This window comes from Priapulus caudatus, unplaced genomic scaffold, assembly GCF_000485595.1.
Source record: "Priapulus caudatus unplaced genomic scaffold, Priapulus_caudatus-5.0.1 Scaffold1344, whole genome shotgun sequence".
In the NCBI taxonomy this organism is placed as follows: Eukaryota; Metazoa; Priapulida; class Priapulimorpha; order Priapulimorphida; family Priapulidae; genus Priapulus; species Priapulus caudatus.
In genome coordinates this window covers 36715-54601 of record NW_014578405.1, presented here as the reverse complement: position 1 = coordinate 54601, position 17887 = coordinate 36715, and the positions used below count along the sequence as shown (strand labels likewise).

The following is a 17887-nucleotide window of genomic DNA, read 5'->3' as shown; positions in this document are numbered from 1 at the left end:
TAACAAACTAACAGGTGCGAAAACATAACTTCCTTGGCGGAGGTAACAAACGAACACGGGCTAAAACATAACTTCCTTGGCGGAGGTAACAAACTAACAGGTGCGAAAACATAACTTCCTTGGCGGAGGTAACAAACGAACACGGGCTAAAACATAACTTCCTTGGCGGAGGTAACAAACTAACAGGTGCGAAAACATAACTTCCTTGGCGGAGGTAACAAAAACTAACAGGGACGAAACATGCAGATGGCCCTGTGAAAATTGCATCCAGATCGCTTGGGCGGTTTGGCCGCCTATAGGGAAAATACATACATACATACATACATACATAGATACATACGAACTCAAATATATATATTAGATAGACTGTATATGCAGTCCAACCATAGACTGAAGGGACACTACGCCCTAGACTTATATAAATAGGGAATAAGCCTGTTATGTTTGATGCTCAAACATGTGCATAGTCAACGCAGATATCTTTTTTTGAATAACTGGAATGCTTCCACACCATGCGTGCATACCACGCGACACACACGTTGTTCTCGACGCGACATCTGGCGGTCATATATGATAACATCTCCCCTCTTTAATGAAAATAAACATTTCCTGTGTGAGTGCTTCATAGGTATGCACTTGAAGTGTATATGTAACTCAAAATCAAACATCACAAAGCCAAGCGAATACTCACGTACGTACTCACTGCCAGCTTGATCTTTGCCCTTACCTTGTAGCTGCGCTGAGGTGACCATGACAGAGGAGCGGCGATTGGCGAGTGACATACGTGGTTTGATGTGCTTGTGTGGCACATTGCGCTTGGGGGGAGGGGTAGTGTAGCATCTTCTGAGGCGTGTTCAACAGCGCGAACGCTCGCAGCACGAACGCAGCGCCACTTGAACGACACCGAGCTATGCACCGAGCGCTCGCTTTATCCAAGATGGCAGCTTCCTCAGCAGATTTCATTGCGAGATTTTAATGTCTTCGAACAAATACTGTTAAACGAATTAGCAGACGAAATTGATATGAATTGAATTCAGAAGTGAATGAATGAAAAATGAAATCGAAGTCAGAAGTGTTAGATTCGCATTCACCAGATTGCCCGTCGCCATCTTGAAAATAACTCGCGCGCCGCGCGAACAGCCGCGGGAGCCTGATCGCGCGCGCTCGCGAGCGCTCGACCACGCGGTGTCGTTCAGAAGGCAAGCGCACGCGAGCGTTCGCGCTGTTGAACACGCATCTGGTGATGGTTATGGTGAATAGATGAGCAGATTATTGGACGGATCGTACACGACAAAGCAGTGCACTATCGATGGTAATACATTATCGCACCTCTTCCTCTCTCATAAATGGGCGCATCGCTTACCACATTTATACGCGAAAGGCAATTCTTATAGGCGCGTTGTTTTGTGTTCACCGTATAAGCACTCCCACCGGCATCGTTGTTTGCAGCCGTTTTCATTCTATCAAGTCCGCAGTAATGTTTGGAGCCGAATCGAAGACAAAATTGTACGACTTAACATTCAACATTATGGACAACGTAATCACTACCTAGTAAATCACACGATCACACGGTACGCACACACACACGCACGGCGCACGCACGCACACGCGCACGCACGCACACACCACACACACCCACACACACACACACACACACACACAGCACACACCAGCCGTCAGGCACACACACACACAAACACGCCGCACGGGCACACACACACCCCCGCGCACAAACACACAGCACAACGCACACACAACACACCAAACCACGCGACCCAAGACTGCGCGCACACACGCGTCACGACTACACGCACACAGTGCACACATAGTCTATATATATATATATCTATATACCACACACACACACACAGCACACACACCACACACAACACACCACACACACACATATATATATATATATATATATATATATATAGTGCGCTTATGTCAGACCTTCCGCTAGCTGTCGATGTTATTGTTTTCGTTCTGTCTTGCGCCACTACGATCACTGACCTAAATGATTACCTGCGAACAATACGCCAAATCACCGAGTCTCCCAATAGTTTCTTCCGTTAATAAACATAGTCCAGGCATAACAACACAGATTAAGAACATCCTCGTAGCTATAAAGAGATTCTAACAAACTGTCGATTTCCATCGATTTCGATTATGAAAATCCACCTTTCATATTCTTCCGAAAGAAATATCGCTGATAACCTAGTGAACCACTTTCGGCTTCTTGAACCGTAAAGACGTGTGTGTAGCAGGTGCGAAAGTGTCACGCCAATACCAATGCGCGCAGCGATACGACAAGAGATGGTCAGCGGCCGTGAGTGGCAAATACGAACAGCGGCAAATAAAAATAACTATATCGTAAGTCAACATAGGTCGCGCATGGATATACATACAGGAGTTGCGCGTAGCCTCACAGGTGGCAAAGTTAGGCCAGCCACAAGTTACCTTATCGTCTCATTTCGCATTGCGGGATGGTAAAGATGAATACTAGCGGGAACCGAGGAGAACGGGAACCTGGGATTCGCATCAGAACCTGGTGCGGACTGGTAAAGTGTGTTTCGGACCGCGCGTAAACATTGAGTTAGCATTGATTTTAATCATTCGGCAAGCGTGGCAAGTACTATAGAACATGGCGGACGACCATGGATGCAAAATCAGGAACGGTGTAGAACGCGGTGGCGTACAGATAGCGCCTGCTATATATCGAGAAAGCAGGGCTTACAGAACCGGCAGCACACCTACGCCGGCTTGCTTCTGCCAGCTCATTAGACGGCCAACCCGATTCGCACGCTAGTTACGCTATTGACACGTTCCACTAAAGTTAAAACGTATCTGAAAACGTATCTGAAAACTGTAGGCGTATCTGAACAGTAAAGGCAATATGTATGTATGACAGACGCCGATAGAGCAAATAATGAAACGTTTGTTTTGTATATTACTATATATAATCTAAGCATACATATATATTATAATTACTAGTCCATAGCCCGCTTAGGTGGTCAGAATTCTGTGTAGCACACAATGTTGCATGATTGGAACGTTTAGTTGTGTCATTGGCGTATACAGCTAGATTTTAGCTGGCAGGGTACTTATCCCCACTTAGGCTAGCATGACGTAGAGACTGCCTTGTACTGAAGAAGTGTTTGACCGATGACACAGCACCCACACACACACACACACACACACACAACACACACAGCCACACAACACACACACCCACACACACACCAACAACACCACACACACACAACACAGCACGCACACTACAAGCACACACACGCACAACACCCGATACACACACAATAGCGGCGCGCGGCGGCAGGGCGCACACACACACACACACACACACACACACCACATGGCGCGCGAACGCGCAATAAACACACAGCACACACCACACTACACCACTACAGGCGACACACACACACAACAGGCCATGCACACTACGCGTCTGCCTGCGCGGCGCGTGGCATACACACACATAGCACACACACACACACACACGCATAACAAACGCATACACCAACACACCCACACATAGACACACACAGATCACACTACAGCACAACGGCACACGCACACTCAGACAGCCACACACACACACACACACACAGGTCCACGGCACGACGCCACACCACGCGCAACGCACACGCACACGCACACCACACGGCACAACACAGCACAGCACACAGCATCACCGCACACACACACACAGCACACCACACACAGCCACACCCAGTCCAACACCAGTTGTAAAATCTCTTACGTGCTACCTTCAGGAGTTTCTTGACAAGCGGGGCGACTTTCTGCGGGGGTATCTTGTCGATGGCATACATATGCATTATTATATATATTATGCTTTGGTGGCATTAGCATGGGCACCGTTGTTTATACCAATTTTTAACCAATGCAAGAAAGCAATTAAAAACAATGTATAAAATTTCTCTGGTTAGATTCTCTTAGTGGAGCCGACTTAGAAAATCTAGCATCGAGCGCTTTGGTTATACATTGGTGTTGTGGCCATTGCCATCTGTGTTTTTCGTGTTGTGACGTTGCAGCACGCGCTCGAGTGGGCAAAAATTTCGGTCGACTATTTTAATGTTTTTGAACGTGGAATGTGAAACAAAACTGAGAACTGAAAAAAATAATTAGCTCCATCAACGTGTTTATGATGCTGTAGAATGTTTTACAAGTTTGGAGGAGGATCCGTTGAGCGTTTGCGGAAACGTAGACGCCGGAACACATAGCCACACACGAGGCACACACACAGCCAGCACACACACACCACACACATCACACACACACATGCATCACACAGCGCGCGCGCGCCGTGCGCATACACAAACACATACACACACACACACACAGGCACGCATACACAAACGGCCATACACACACACGGGCACACATAGACACACACCAGATACACTACACACACGCACACGCACCAGCACACACACAGCCGTCACACACAGGGCACACACAACACACACACGCACGATACGGTACACACGCACCTGCACTACGACACCGCACGACCACGACGGCACGACGCACGCACGACCAAGCACAGCGCACACGCACACACACACACCGACACCACAGCCCACGCACACATCACACAGAAAACCTTACTTGCGACATCAGGAGTTTTCTGTGACAGCGGCGTACTTTTCTTGGCGGGCGGTATTGTGCGATGCATAATGATCATATTATATATATATGCTTTGTGTGGGCTTAGAGCTGGGCACTTGTTATATACGCAATTTTAACAGCAATGCAAGAAAACAATGTAAAAAATGTATATCAATTTCCTCTGGTTAGATTTCTGGTAGAATGGAGCGACTTAGAAATTTTAGATGGAGCGCCTTTGGTTATACATTGTTTTTTAGCATTGCCATTGTGTTTTCGTGTTGTGACGTTGCACGCGCGCTCGTGGCAAAATTCGCACTATTTTAATTGTTTTTGAGACGGGAATGTGAAAAAATAATGAAACCTGAAAAAAATAATTGCCCCACTGCAACGGTGTTATGATCTGTAGAATGGTTTCGACCGAAGTTTGGAGAGGATCGTTGAGGCGGTGGCGGAACGTAAGAGCCGGACACGCATACACAAGCAAAAGCACGACCAACACCCGGCCAGAAATCTTCCAATTTATAGTAAGATATATATATATATTTGTGTGCTCTAGTTGGGATACGCATTTAAAGGTCAGATTTTGCAATGCCTACGCACAGAACCATACGTTGGCTGAATAAAGTATCTTAAATCAGTATCAAGCAAGTAATGTGTGTGATAGAGCAGATAAAGCAAATAGATCAACGATTTAAACCTTAGTAAATGCAATTATATATTATATGATTATAATCAACAGCGTATAAAAAAGATACTAAACGATTAAAGATAAAATATAATAATTAATATAAATTAATATAATAATAAAATAAAATAAGATATAATAAGCGATAAGTAGCGAATAATATAAGCTTCCTATACCTCTTGTTTATAATATACTATAGTAATAATTTATGTTATTATTATATGCTTTATATTGCAATAAACAAAGAGCAATGCGGAGATGCAAACCTCCGCACAGCGTAACAGTTTCCGCATCTATGCTGGTTCAGATGGATTTCAGAAACTTAGAGAGTAGCAAACAAGCAGTTGGCGAAAACATAACCTCTTTGGCGGGGGTAAGCAAACGAACAGGGGCAAAAACATACATAACCTGCTTGGCGTAGGTCAATCGAGAACGAACGGGACGAAAAACATAACTTTCCTTGGCAGAGGTAAAGTGAAACAGAGGCGAAAACATAAACCTCCTTGGCGGAGGTAAACAAACTTATCAGGTGCAACAACATAACCTGCTTTGGCGGAGGTAGCAAACGAACAGGGGAAAAAAACATAACCTCCTTGCTGGAGTAACGAATCGAACAGGAAGGCGAAAAAGCATAACCTCCTGCGGATGTAACAAACGAACATGGCAAAAAACATAACCTTGCTTGCAGAGGTCACAACTAACAGGGACGAAAACATAACCTCGTTGGCGGAGGTAACAAACGACAGCGAGAGGAAAACAATAACCTCCTGTGGCGGAGTTATACAAACTAACAGGGGCGACAAACATTAACCATCGTGGCGTAGTAACCAAAGCGAACAGGGGCGAATAATAACCATTCTCGCGAAGGAACTAAACGACAGGGCGAAAAACCAACGCTCTTTGGCGGATGGTAACAAACGAACAGGGGCGAAACATAACCTCCTTGGCGAGTAACAAACGAACAGGGCGAAAACATAACTCTCTTGGCGGAGGAAACAACACCAACAGGGGCGAAAACATAACCTCCTTGGCGGGAGGTAACAAACAACAGGGGCGAATAACATAACGCTCATTGGCGAGAGGGACAAACTAACCGGGACGAAAACTTCACCTGCTCCTTGCGGAGGTATATAATGCCCAAGCTTGCGCATATACGCGGCTCTTTCCGCTCTAAGTATAATATTACTACGCGATACAGATTTATTTCGAAATTGCACCCATTCTCACTAGTTTAAGACGTCCCAGCTTGAATTAAACTTTGAGCAGAGCAGATGAAACTTGACCGTGGGCGTGCCAGCCACAGAATTGATAAACAGGCACCAAACCTCCGTATGTTCCTATTTGCAGCAGATGGGCAAGCGTCTGAGGCAGCGTGGGCGCCTCGCACTCTATAAAGGCGGTGAGCGAGGAGGGCAGACATTTCCTGACAGTTTACCGAGGACTCATCGTTGCACAATCCTCTCTATACTGATCGCGTGCCAAAACAGGCCACGCATCAATCAGGCCCACAGCTATAGGTTCCGCGGGGATTCTAGAACATTTCAAATCAATGGTAAGATTCGCGGACTTGGTAATACTAGTTGTCGTGAGTTGTGGGTGGTTCTTGGTGTGTAGTTGTTTTGGATTTAGACTTACTATGTTACTACTAGAAAGTTAACAGAGTCATTGGTAGGAGTGAGGCATTGTACAATTTGAATTGTAGCGCTAATAATCGTACAGCCGGTACACGCAATACATTAGAAATATTAACGTTATATAAATGTATTATTGGCAACTGTGAATGTTCTTCAGTTCTGGAAGCAGGAATTGGAAATAGTAGTTGGGCAAATTCAGTATTTGTTCATTGATTTTGTTCACAATATCACTGATTTGAAGCTAGTTCTCGTACATCGAAAAGAGAGCGAGAAAACCTCCGTAGTGCGTTATGAGTCCTTCACCTTGCGTCACCGAGGTTTCAAAATCTCGCTCCTACAGTATCAAAAGTATCAGTAGTCCTAGTAGTATAATATTATAATATATATATATATATATATACATATATTTATATATCACATATATTTATATATTATAGTAATATCCGATATGATTCTAAAACAATCAGGCGAAGCAGATTATACGAAATCTATCAACACGTATTCATGTCATCGAACAATTACGCATTGATTTCTTATCGATTTTTCAGCATGAATGTATCTCCATACACGTCGGACAAGCTGGAGCCGGAGAGCTCTCTTATTCATGTTGTTCGTGCACAGGGCGGGCGTCCGTGTGTTGCAGATGAGCATTTGACCGGCATTTACGGGTAATTATCGGCAATAATAGCCGAAATAGAGTAGAGAATTATTAAGACTTTGGTAGTAAATACATTTCGTATTTATTTACCTCTTTTTTAGACGTTCCAAGTGCCTGTGGAGTTGCGCTTTGCACTTGGCAAAGCGGGTGGAGCATGGGGAAGAGGTGGGCCCCAGGCATATTTAAATGGATGTGTCCAAGCTTTGGCAATTCTCCAGGCTTAATCACTTTATTTGTCCCCTTTCCGATTTGCTTCCTGGCCTTAGACTTTAGCTTTTGTGCTATTAGGAAAATAACCTTCTTCAGCGATCTGTTGGACACTGCATTACAGAAAATGTAAATACGTTTCGATTTGTCATCACTATATTAACATCACAATAAACTCTACATGCCTTCGTGAACATCAGTGTGCATTTTAGGTAGGTGAACTGCACTGGACCTTCGCGGAACATAAAGACGCACAGTGCGTGCCTACAGTTGGGAGAAGAATGTCAGATCTGCATGCTGCCTGTTCACGTGGGGACGTTGAGAAAGTGTTAGAACTTCTGCGAGGTGAAGCGAAAACATCGTGCGTGAACGTACGCATGGAGACGCCTCTCCACGTCGCCTGCGCACTTTCGCGGGACAGGACGGAAGAGAAGATGGAGATTGTGAAACAGCTGCTGCTGCATGACGCGCCCTTGCAAGAAGAGGATGAGCGCGGGCGAACGCCTCTCATGCTCGCCTGCGAAACAGCCAGCGCGGATGGTGCAGCCGCGCTGCTAGACAATGGAGCGGACCTCCGCGCGCGTTACCGTAGCGACGGAACGATGCTGCACGCAGCCATTGCCGGCGGGAACGTGCGAGTCCTGTCGCCGGCTTGCTCTGGCCAGCTGGACATCATTCGCTTGCTACTGGAGGCCGGCGCCGACGTCAACGCCGCGGACTGGTACGGACTGACCACCCTGTACCACGCGGCTTGCTCTGGCCAGCTGGACATCATGCGCCTGCTACTGGAGGCCAGCGCCGACCCCAACGTCGCCATGACGAAGAGTGGAGCGACGCCGCTGATGATGGCGGTGACGGAGGGCGATGAGGCGGCGGTGCGGATGCTGCTCTCACACGGCGCCGACGCCAACGCCGCAGACTCGTACGGACAGACCACCCTGTACCACACGGCTTGCTCTGGCCTGCTGGACATCATGCGCCTGCTACTGGAGGCCGGCGCCGACCCGAACGTTGCCATGACAAAGAGCGGGGAAACACCGCTGATGAAGGCGGTGAGGGAGGGCAAGGAGGCGGCGGTGCAGATGCTGCTTTCACACGGCGCCGACGTCAACGCTGCAGACTCGTACGGAGAGACCTCCCTGTACCACGTGCCTTGCTCTGGCAGGCTGGACATCATGCGCCTGCTACTGGAGGCCGGCGCCAACCCCAACGTTGCCAAGACGGAGAGCGGGGAGACGCCGCTGATAAAGGCTGTGAGGGAGGGCGAGGAGGCGGTGGCGCGGATGCTGCTCTCACACGGCGCCGACGCCAACGCCCCGGACACGTACGGACAGACCACCCTGTACCACGCGGCTTGCTCTGGCAAGCTGGACATCAATGGCGCCTGCTACTGGGAGGCCGGCGCCGACCCACAAACGTCGACAAGACTAAGCGCGGAGTGAGGCCGCTGATGAAGGCAGTGACGAGGGAATGAGGGCGGCGGTGCGGATGCTGCTCTCGACACGGCGCCGACGCATTCCAACGCCCCGGACACGTACGGACAGACCACCCTGTACCACGCGGCTTGCTCTGGCAAGCTGGACATCATGCGCCTGCTACTGGAGGTCGGCGCCGACCCCAACGTCGACAAGACTAAGCGCGGAGTGAGGCCGCTGATGAAGGCAGTGACGGAGGGCAATGAGGCGGCGGTGCGGATGCTGCTCTCACACGGCGCTGACGCCAACGCCGCGGACTCGCACGAATTGAATTCCCTGTACCACGCGGCTCGCTTTGGCCGGCTGGACATCGTGCGCCTGCTACTGGAGGCCGGCGCGGATGCCAACGCAGCGGACTTGTACGGACAGACCTCCCTGCACATGGCGGCTCGCTCCGGCCAGCTGGACATAATGCGCCTGCTATTGGAGGCCGCAGCCAAGCCCAACGTCGCCGATACGGAGAGCGGTGAGACGCTGCTGATTAGGGCGGTGAGTAAGGGCGAGGAGGAGTTGGTGCGGATGCTGCTCTCACACGACGCCGACGCCAACGCCGCGGACTCGCACGGACAGACCACCCTGTACCACGCGGCTTGCTTTGGCCGGCTGGATATCGTGCGCCTGCTACTGGAGGCCGGCGCCGACGCCAACGCGGTGGACTCGTACGGACGGACCACCATGTACCACGCGGCTTTCTTTGGCTGGCTGGACATCGTGCGCCTGCTACTGGAATTCGGCGCCGACGCCAACGTCGCCAAGAAGAAAAGCGGAGAGACGCCGCTGATGATGGTGGTGACGGTGGGCGAGGAGGCGATGGTGCGGATGCTGCTCTCACACGGCGCCGACGTCAACGCCGCGGACTCGCACGGAAGGAACTCCCTGTACCACGCGGCTCGCTCTGGCCAGCTGGACATCATGCGCCTGCTACTGGAGGCCGGGGCGGATCCAAACGCCGCGTTCTCGTACGGACAGACCACCCTGTACCAAGCGGTTCGCTTTGGCCGGCGGGACATCGTGCGCCTGCTACTAGAAGCCGGCGCCGACGCCAACGCCGCGGACTCGTACGGAGTGACCTCCTTGCACATCGCGGCTCGCTCTGGCCAGCTGGACATCGTGCGCCTGCTATTGGAGGCCGGCGCCGACCGCAACGTCGCCATGACGATGAGTGGAGCGACGCCGCTGATGATGGCGGTGACGGAGGACGATGAGGCGGCGGTGCTGATGCTGCTCTCACACGGCGCCGACGCCAACGCCGCGGACTCGCACGGAGAGACCTTCCTGTACCACGTGCCTTGCTCTGGCAGGCTGGACATCATGCGCCTGCTACTTGAGGCCGGTGCAGATCCAAACGTCGCCGAGGCGCAGACCGGGAAGACTCCGCTGATGATGGCGGCGTGGGAGAGCGAGGAAGCGGTGATGCTGATGCTGCTCTCACACGGCGCCGACGCCAACGCCGCGGACTCGCAAGGACAGACCTCCCTGTACCACGCGGCTTGCTTTGGCTGGCTGGACATCATGCGCCTGCTATTGGAGGCCGGCGCCGACCCCAACGTCTCCAAGACGAAGCGCGGGGCGAGGCCGCTGGTGAAGGCAGTGACGGAGGGCGATGAGGCGGCGGTGCGGATGCTGCTCTCACACGGCGCCGACGCCAACGCCGCGGACTCGCACGGACTGACCACCTTGTACCACGCGGCTTGCTCTGGCCGGATGAACATCGTGCGCCTGCTACTGGAGGCCGGCGCCAACCCCAACGGCGTGGACTCGTACCTATTGAGCTTCTTGCACAGCGCGGCTCGCTATGGCCAGCTGGACATCATGGTACTGGAGGCCAGTGCAGATTCAAACGTCGCCGAGACGAAGACCGGGAAGACGCTGTTGATGAAGGCGGCGTGGCAGGGCAAGGAGGCGGCGGTGCGGATGCTGCTCTCACACGGCGCCGACGCCAACGCCACGGACTCGCACGGACAGACGACCCTGTACCACGCGGCTTGCTCTGGCCAGCTGGACATCATGTGCCTGCTACTGGAGGCCGGCGCCGACCCCAACGTCGCCAAGACGAAGCGCGGAGCGAGGCCGCTGATGAAGGCGGTGACAGAAGGCGATGAGGCGGCGGTGCGGATGCTGCTCTCACACGGCGCCGACGCCAACGCCGCGGACTCGCTCGGACACGCCACCCTGTACCAAGCGGCTTGCTCTGGCCGGTTGGACATCGTGCGCCTGCTACTGGAGGCCGGCGCCGACGTCAACGCCGCGGACTCGTACGGGGTGACCTCCTTGCACATCGCGGCTCGCTATGGCCAGCTGGACATCCTGCTACTGGTGCCCGGTGCAGACCCAAACGTCGCCGAGACGAAGAGTGGAGAGAGGCCGCTGATAAAAGCGGTGAGGAAGGGCGAGGAGGCGAAGGTGCAGATGCTGCTCTCGCCCGGCGTCATCGCCAACGCCGCGGACTCGTACGGAGAGACTTCCCTGTACCACGCGGCTTGCTCTGGCAGGCCGGACATCGTGCGCTTGCTACTGGAGGCCGGCGCCGACGCCAACGCCGCGCTCACGGACGGACAGACCTCCCTGCACTTTGTGGCTCGCTCTGGCCAGCTAGACATCATGTGCCTGCTACTGGAGGCCGCAGCCAAGCCCAACGTCGCCGAGACGACGAGTGGAGAGACGCCGCTGATGATGGCGGTGTTGGAGGGCGAGCAGGCGGCGGTGCAGATGCTGCTCTCACACGGCGCCGACGCCAACGCCGCGGACTCGCAACGAAGGAACTCCCTGTACCACGCGGCTCACTCTGGCCAGCTGAAAATCATGCGCCTGCTACTGAAGGCCGGCGCGGATCCAAACGCCGCGGACTCGTACGGACAGACCTCCCTGTACCACGCGGCTCGCTCTGGCAGGCTAGACATCGTGCGCCTGCTACTGGAGGCCGGGGCCGACGCCAACGCCGCGGACTCGTACGGACAGGCCACCCTGTACAACGCGGCTTGCTACAGGCAACTGGACATCGTGCGCCTGCTACTGGAGGCCGGTGCTGACCCCAATGTCGCCGAGACGAAGAGCGGGAAGACGCCGCTGATGATGGCGGCGTGGGAGGGCGATGAGGCGGAGGTGCAGATGCTGCTCTCACAAGGCGCCAACGCCGCGAACTCGTTCGGAAAGACCTCCCTGAACCTCGTGCCTTGGTCTGATCAGCTGGACATCATGCGCCTGCTACTGGAGGCCGGTGCAGATCCAAACGTCGCCGAAACAAAGACCGGGAAGACGCCACTGATGATGGCGGCGTGTCAGGGAGAAGTGGCGGAGTATCAGATGCTGATCTCACGATGCGCAAACCTCGCGGACTCGGTCGGAGAGACCTCCCTGTACCTCGTGCCTTGGTCTGGCCAGCTGGACATCATGCGCCTGCTACTGGAGGCCGGTGCAGATCCAAACATCGCCGAAACGGAGAGCGGAATGACGCCGATGATGATGGCGATGAGGATCGGCGAGGAGGCGATGGTGCGGTTGCCGCTCTCAGACGGCACCAACGCCAACGCCGGGGACTCGTACGGCCAGACCTCCCTGTACCACGCGGCTCGCTTTTGCCGGGTGGACATCGTGCGCCTGCTACTGGAGGCCGGCGCCAACGCCAACGCCGCGGACTCGTACGGACAGACCACCCTGTACCACGCGGCTTGCTTTGTCCGGCTGGACATCGTGCGCCTGTTACTGGAGGCCGGCGCCGACCCCAACGTCGCCACAACGCAGACCGGGGAGACGCCGCTGATGAAGGTGGTGAGGAAGGGCGAGGAGGCGGCGGTGCAGATGCTGCTCTCACACGGCGCCAACGCCAACGCCGCGGACTCGCAAGGACAGACCACCCTGTACCACGCGGCTCGCTCTGGCAGGCTGGACATCATGCGCCTGCTACTGGAGGCCGGCGCCGACCCCAACGTCGCCGAGACGGAAGAAAGAGGGAGTTTCACAGCGTTACACTACTCCTGTGATCGACTGCAAACCGAGGTAAAACTACGGGCATACGTTGCGAATAATTGAGACTAAATTTTAGCAATGCCCTAATGTATTTTCTTCTAGATGGTAAAGGTAATCAGTAATAGCAATTGGTTAACAGTTAATAATAGATATGTTAAATAGTTTCATTGTATTACACTACTCCTGCAATCTACTCGGGACCGAGGAAAAATGTGGGCGGGCGTTGTGAATAACGGAGACAATTTTAGCGATGTTCCAATGTATTTTTGTCTAGATAATAAAGGTAATCAGTAATAGTAATCGGTTAATAGTTAATAATTTAATAATAGTAATAGTTAGTAATCGGCAACAGTAATATAGGTAGTATGATCGGAGAAACTTGTTCTTTAAGGAACGAACCTAAAATCGGGTTGTTAACGATCCTCGTTTCTTTCGTTTACACAGATGATTACTCACCTCTTGAAACACCGAGCTAACCCGAACCTCGTCGATTGTAACAAGAGGACGCCGCTCGCTTTAATAGGCAGCCAGGCGGTGGTGAGAAGCCCCAGAATGAGTGAGCGAGGAGCACCCGCAGCACCAGCAGAACAAGCAGAGTCGGTGGTACAAGCGGCGTCAGCTCTCCTACAGACGTGCGAGTCCGCCGGCGTACATCTACAGGTTAACACACGCGACAGCAAGGGCGACACGCCGCTGCACAGCTTCTGTAGGATGATGCTCGCATGCAAAGACGATGTTTACGCGCGAGAGAGGGAGGGGAGCGTGCAGATAGTGCACGCGCTGCTGTTCAACCACGGCGCACACGTCGACGTGGTGAACGCACGGGGAGAGACGCCGTACGAACTCTGGCGCCGGATTTACCCGACGCGTTTCCGCGGCAACGTGTTACATGGGATGAGCGACGAGATACATGGCAGAATGAGCGTGCAGTGTCATTCGCTGAAGTGCCACTGCGCGCGCCTTATCGTCAGACACAGCGTTGCATACGAGAACAGGCTGCCTCCGCGTCTCATAGAATTTGTCAGGGCACACGCTAGACCAACGAAGGCGAAATTAAGCGTGTTAACCTAGGAAGCCCATGTAGGATCGGAGATGCGATAACCCAGAAGATATTATCAATACTTGGTAGATCTATGTTCTCATTGTTGCACGTGTTGGCAGACGTGTTTCATTGCAATGTAAAATCGAGTATATGTAGTAACACTGTTTATATAGAATTATGTAGATTATCGGAATGATGCCTTGGAGAATTGGCGCGATTTAATAACCACGAGTACAAATGTTAAAAGTTTGCAAATCATTTTGCTTTGTAAAAAAACTCTAAAGGCTTAGTTGGGTTCTGAATATTTAAAAAAATAAAAAATAAAACATAACAATTTTACCATGAAATGTATACAATTCGGAAAGTACTTATTACCATGCACCAGAATCACATATTTGATGTGCTCCTGCTACAACACACCACCCAAAAATAAAATCATTAATGACCCACTGTTCAGACGATCCATTTGTCATAATGTACTCATTAATAGGGTATATTATATAATTATATACTATATATGCACGCCAACCATAGACTGAAGGGACACTACGCCCTAGACTTATAGGGAATAAGCCTGTTATGTTTGATGCTCATACATGTGCATAGTCAACGCAGATATCTTTTTTGAATAACTGGAATGCTTCGACACCATGCGTGCACCCCGCGTCACACACGTTGTTCTCGACGCGACATCTGGCGGTTATATATCATAACATCGTGTGTGTGTGTGTGGAGGTGTTTGGCTGTGTGTGTGTGTGTGTGTGTGTGTGTGTGTGTGTGTGTGTGTGTGTGTGTGTGTGTGTGTGTGTGTGTATGTGTGCATGCGTGCGTGTGTGTGTGCGCGCGCACGTGTGTGTGTGTGTGCGCGCGCACGTGTGTGTGTGCGTGCGTGCGTGCGTGCGCGCGTGTGTGTGCGTGTGTATGTGTGTGTGCGTCCGTACGTGTGTGCATGCGTGCGTGTGTGTGCGCACGTGTGTGTGGTGTGCGTGCGCGCGCGCGCGTGTGTGTGTGTGTGTGTGTGTGTGTGCATGCGTACGTGCGTGTGTGTGCGTTGTGTGTGTGTGTGTGTGTGTGTGTGTGTGTGTGTGTGTGTGTGTGTGCGTGCGTGCGTGCGCGCGCGTGTGTGCGCACGTGCGTGTGTGTGTACATGCGTGTGTGTGCATGTTTACGTGTGTGCGTGTGTGCTAAAAATCGTCGTCGTAAAAAATATATGCTATTATATGTTAATTGTGCGGCTAGGCGTTCAGTAAATTTTAATTTTACTGACTGCATGTTTTTCTCTTCAATTATTAATGATGTCTAAATTATTAATCTGAGAATCGGACGAGATTGCAGGATCAATCATTATTTTCAAGATGGCGACAAGGGGCCGATCGCTAGCTCTACCGGATATCTATATTACATAACCACGCCCATCCTGTCTCAGACCAGTGACTCACACCCATAGAAATAATATACTATAGTTAGTCTATGTCTCTATCTATGTCTGTATACCTCTATATGGTGTGTCTATATATTTCTATGCTCACATCGCACGCCCGTAACATTTCCACTACTTCTCTTCTTCCTACTTCTTCTTCTTCTTCTTTTTCTGAATTGTGCATTTCGCATTATTAGTCCCACTCAAGTGGGGTCGCTGCAGTGGGCTCTGCCACTATTTCTCTTCCCCTGTGCGTAAAGTATGTGGGTTTAGACGCCGACCGCAGTTGGGCTCGACGGGCGATGAGACAATGTCGATGGGGTCTGTGCGGTTCGTTATCTGTCTGTGCTATTACCGCATAACGTATACGTCTGCAACAAGGAGCTAAATATAACAGGCTAAATATAAGGAGCTAAATATAACTAAAGGTAAAGCTGTCGTCTTGACGCAGAGGGAAGTGACTCACCAGTTGCTTTCACTGGATTTCACAATTTGTCAAGTCATGCATGGCGAATTAATGACGTCACAAGCTCACCTCACTACCCGCGGAGCTACGGCTTTATTGAGCGTCACATCCTCCATGTAAAGCCCATCATAAAGAAGACGTTGGAATGTGGAGAAGATTTGCAAATGGCATTTCTAAATTTACGCGCCATACCTGTAGATGCAGATTTGACCAGAAGAGCTGATGTAATTTGGCCGTCCACTCATCACACTGTTACCGAGCCACGGTGAGCCCGGACCAAACAGTGAGAGGGAGCAGCTGCAGAATCGGAATGAAAAAATGCGGCAGCAGACTCCAGACGCGCCTAACCTACCACCGCTCCACGTGGGGCAGAGAATGCGGATCATAGACAAATGCAACAAAACTTGGTGTCCCGGGGAAGTGGTCACACGAAACGAGAAGCCGCGAAGTTACGTCGTAGAGACTCAAAATGGAACACGCCTACGACGAAACCGCAGCCATCTGTGTGAGCTAACTACCGGACGGATGGTCAAGCTGTGCGATGAGGAGTCCAATCAGGCTTCCTGTGAGGCAGCTAATATATGTCTCCAGTTAATGCTCAAGGTGACACCTCGTCCCAGGATTCCAGTAGCGGGACAGATATCGTACCCAGAGAAATGCCTTCAGTCCAGGCAAGACCCGTCACGGCCGCGTAGTAAAGTTGCCAGCAAGATTCCTAGCGTGAACGTACGTTAGTTGGCAATTACGTACGAAGTTATTACTCAAGGCTAAATTAAGAGATTATAGTTAGCGCCATGCTGGGGAAGAATGACCCCCAGGACAGGAAGGCAGTCTACCCCTGTGAATGTCCTATTTTGTTTATCCATAATCCATAAGTTTGTACCTTTACTCTATGTAAACTGATAAACAATTTGATTTATAAGACATAGACGCTGAACCAGCCTAGAACATTGTGTAAAGTCATTAAGACGTGATGTCATATCTCTGTTTGCGTAGATGTCAATGTTAGTCATCAATATAGGCTCTTTGGTGATATAGCCATACTACTACATACTACTGTAAGCTACCGCCACCTGGTGCCATTACGCCTACTAAAGTTAACATGTGTAACTCAGTTAGACATGTTAACTTTAGTAGGCTTATAAGTCACTTCGTACACTTATTTCCCTATATTAGTATATTATTATATTATTATACCCTTATTTCCCTAACCCTAACCCTAACCCTAACCGGGTTAGGGTTAGGGAAATAATTAAGGGTATAATAATATAGTAATATACTAATAATTATAGGGAAATAAGTGTACAAAGTGACTAGTGCTGCCACGTAGCGGCACCCTCCATCTACACGCGGGGGGCGTCTATTTTTTCCGTACCACAAATGCGCGAAGGGTTCCTCTGATTGGCTGCTGGAGGGAGGTCACGTGATAACGTTGACGATGACGTTCAAAAGGTTAACCCTAAAGGTAACTCTCACTCAAACACCGCCACCACTAACGCTTACACTAAATATGTATGTGTCGCCGCGGGGTTAGTGATAGTGTTAGGGTTAGGGGTAGGGTTAGGGTTAGGGTTAGGATTTTTGCATCATGATATCTGTCCCCACACCATAGATTAATTTTTGTGAATAACACTGCCTATATATAGAATTTTTAATTTTTAATTTTAATTAATTAAATTAACCC

General features: G+C 50.8%; 1 protein-coding gene across 1 annotated transcript in view; it reads left to right on the top strand.

Moving 5' to 3' along the window:
• Positions 1-10704, top strand: part of LOC106816315 (putative ankyrin repeat protein RF_0381) — a gene marked incomplete at its 3' end in the record, with an annotated part of 17481 nt that extends 6777 nt beyond the window's left edge. The window contains exons 2-6 of the mRNA XM_014820896.1: positions 8884-9126; positions 9640-9798; positions 9883-10017; positions 10219-10437; positions 10507-10704. Coding sequence (XP_014676382.1) covers positions 8884-9126; positions 9640-9798; positions 9883-10017; positions 10219-10437; positions 10507-10704 — 954 coding nt within the window. The remainder of the gene's footprint in view (positions 1-8883; positions 9127-9639; positions 9799-9882; positions 10018-10218; positions 10438-10506) is intronic.
• Between the last annotated feature and the right edge of the window lie 7183 nt (positions 10705-17887).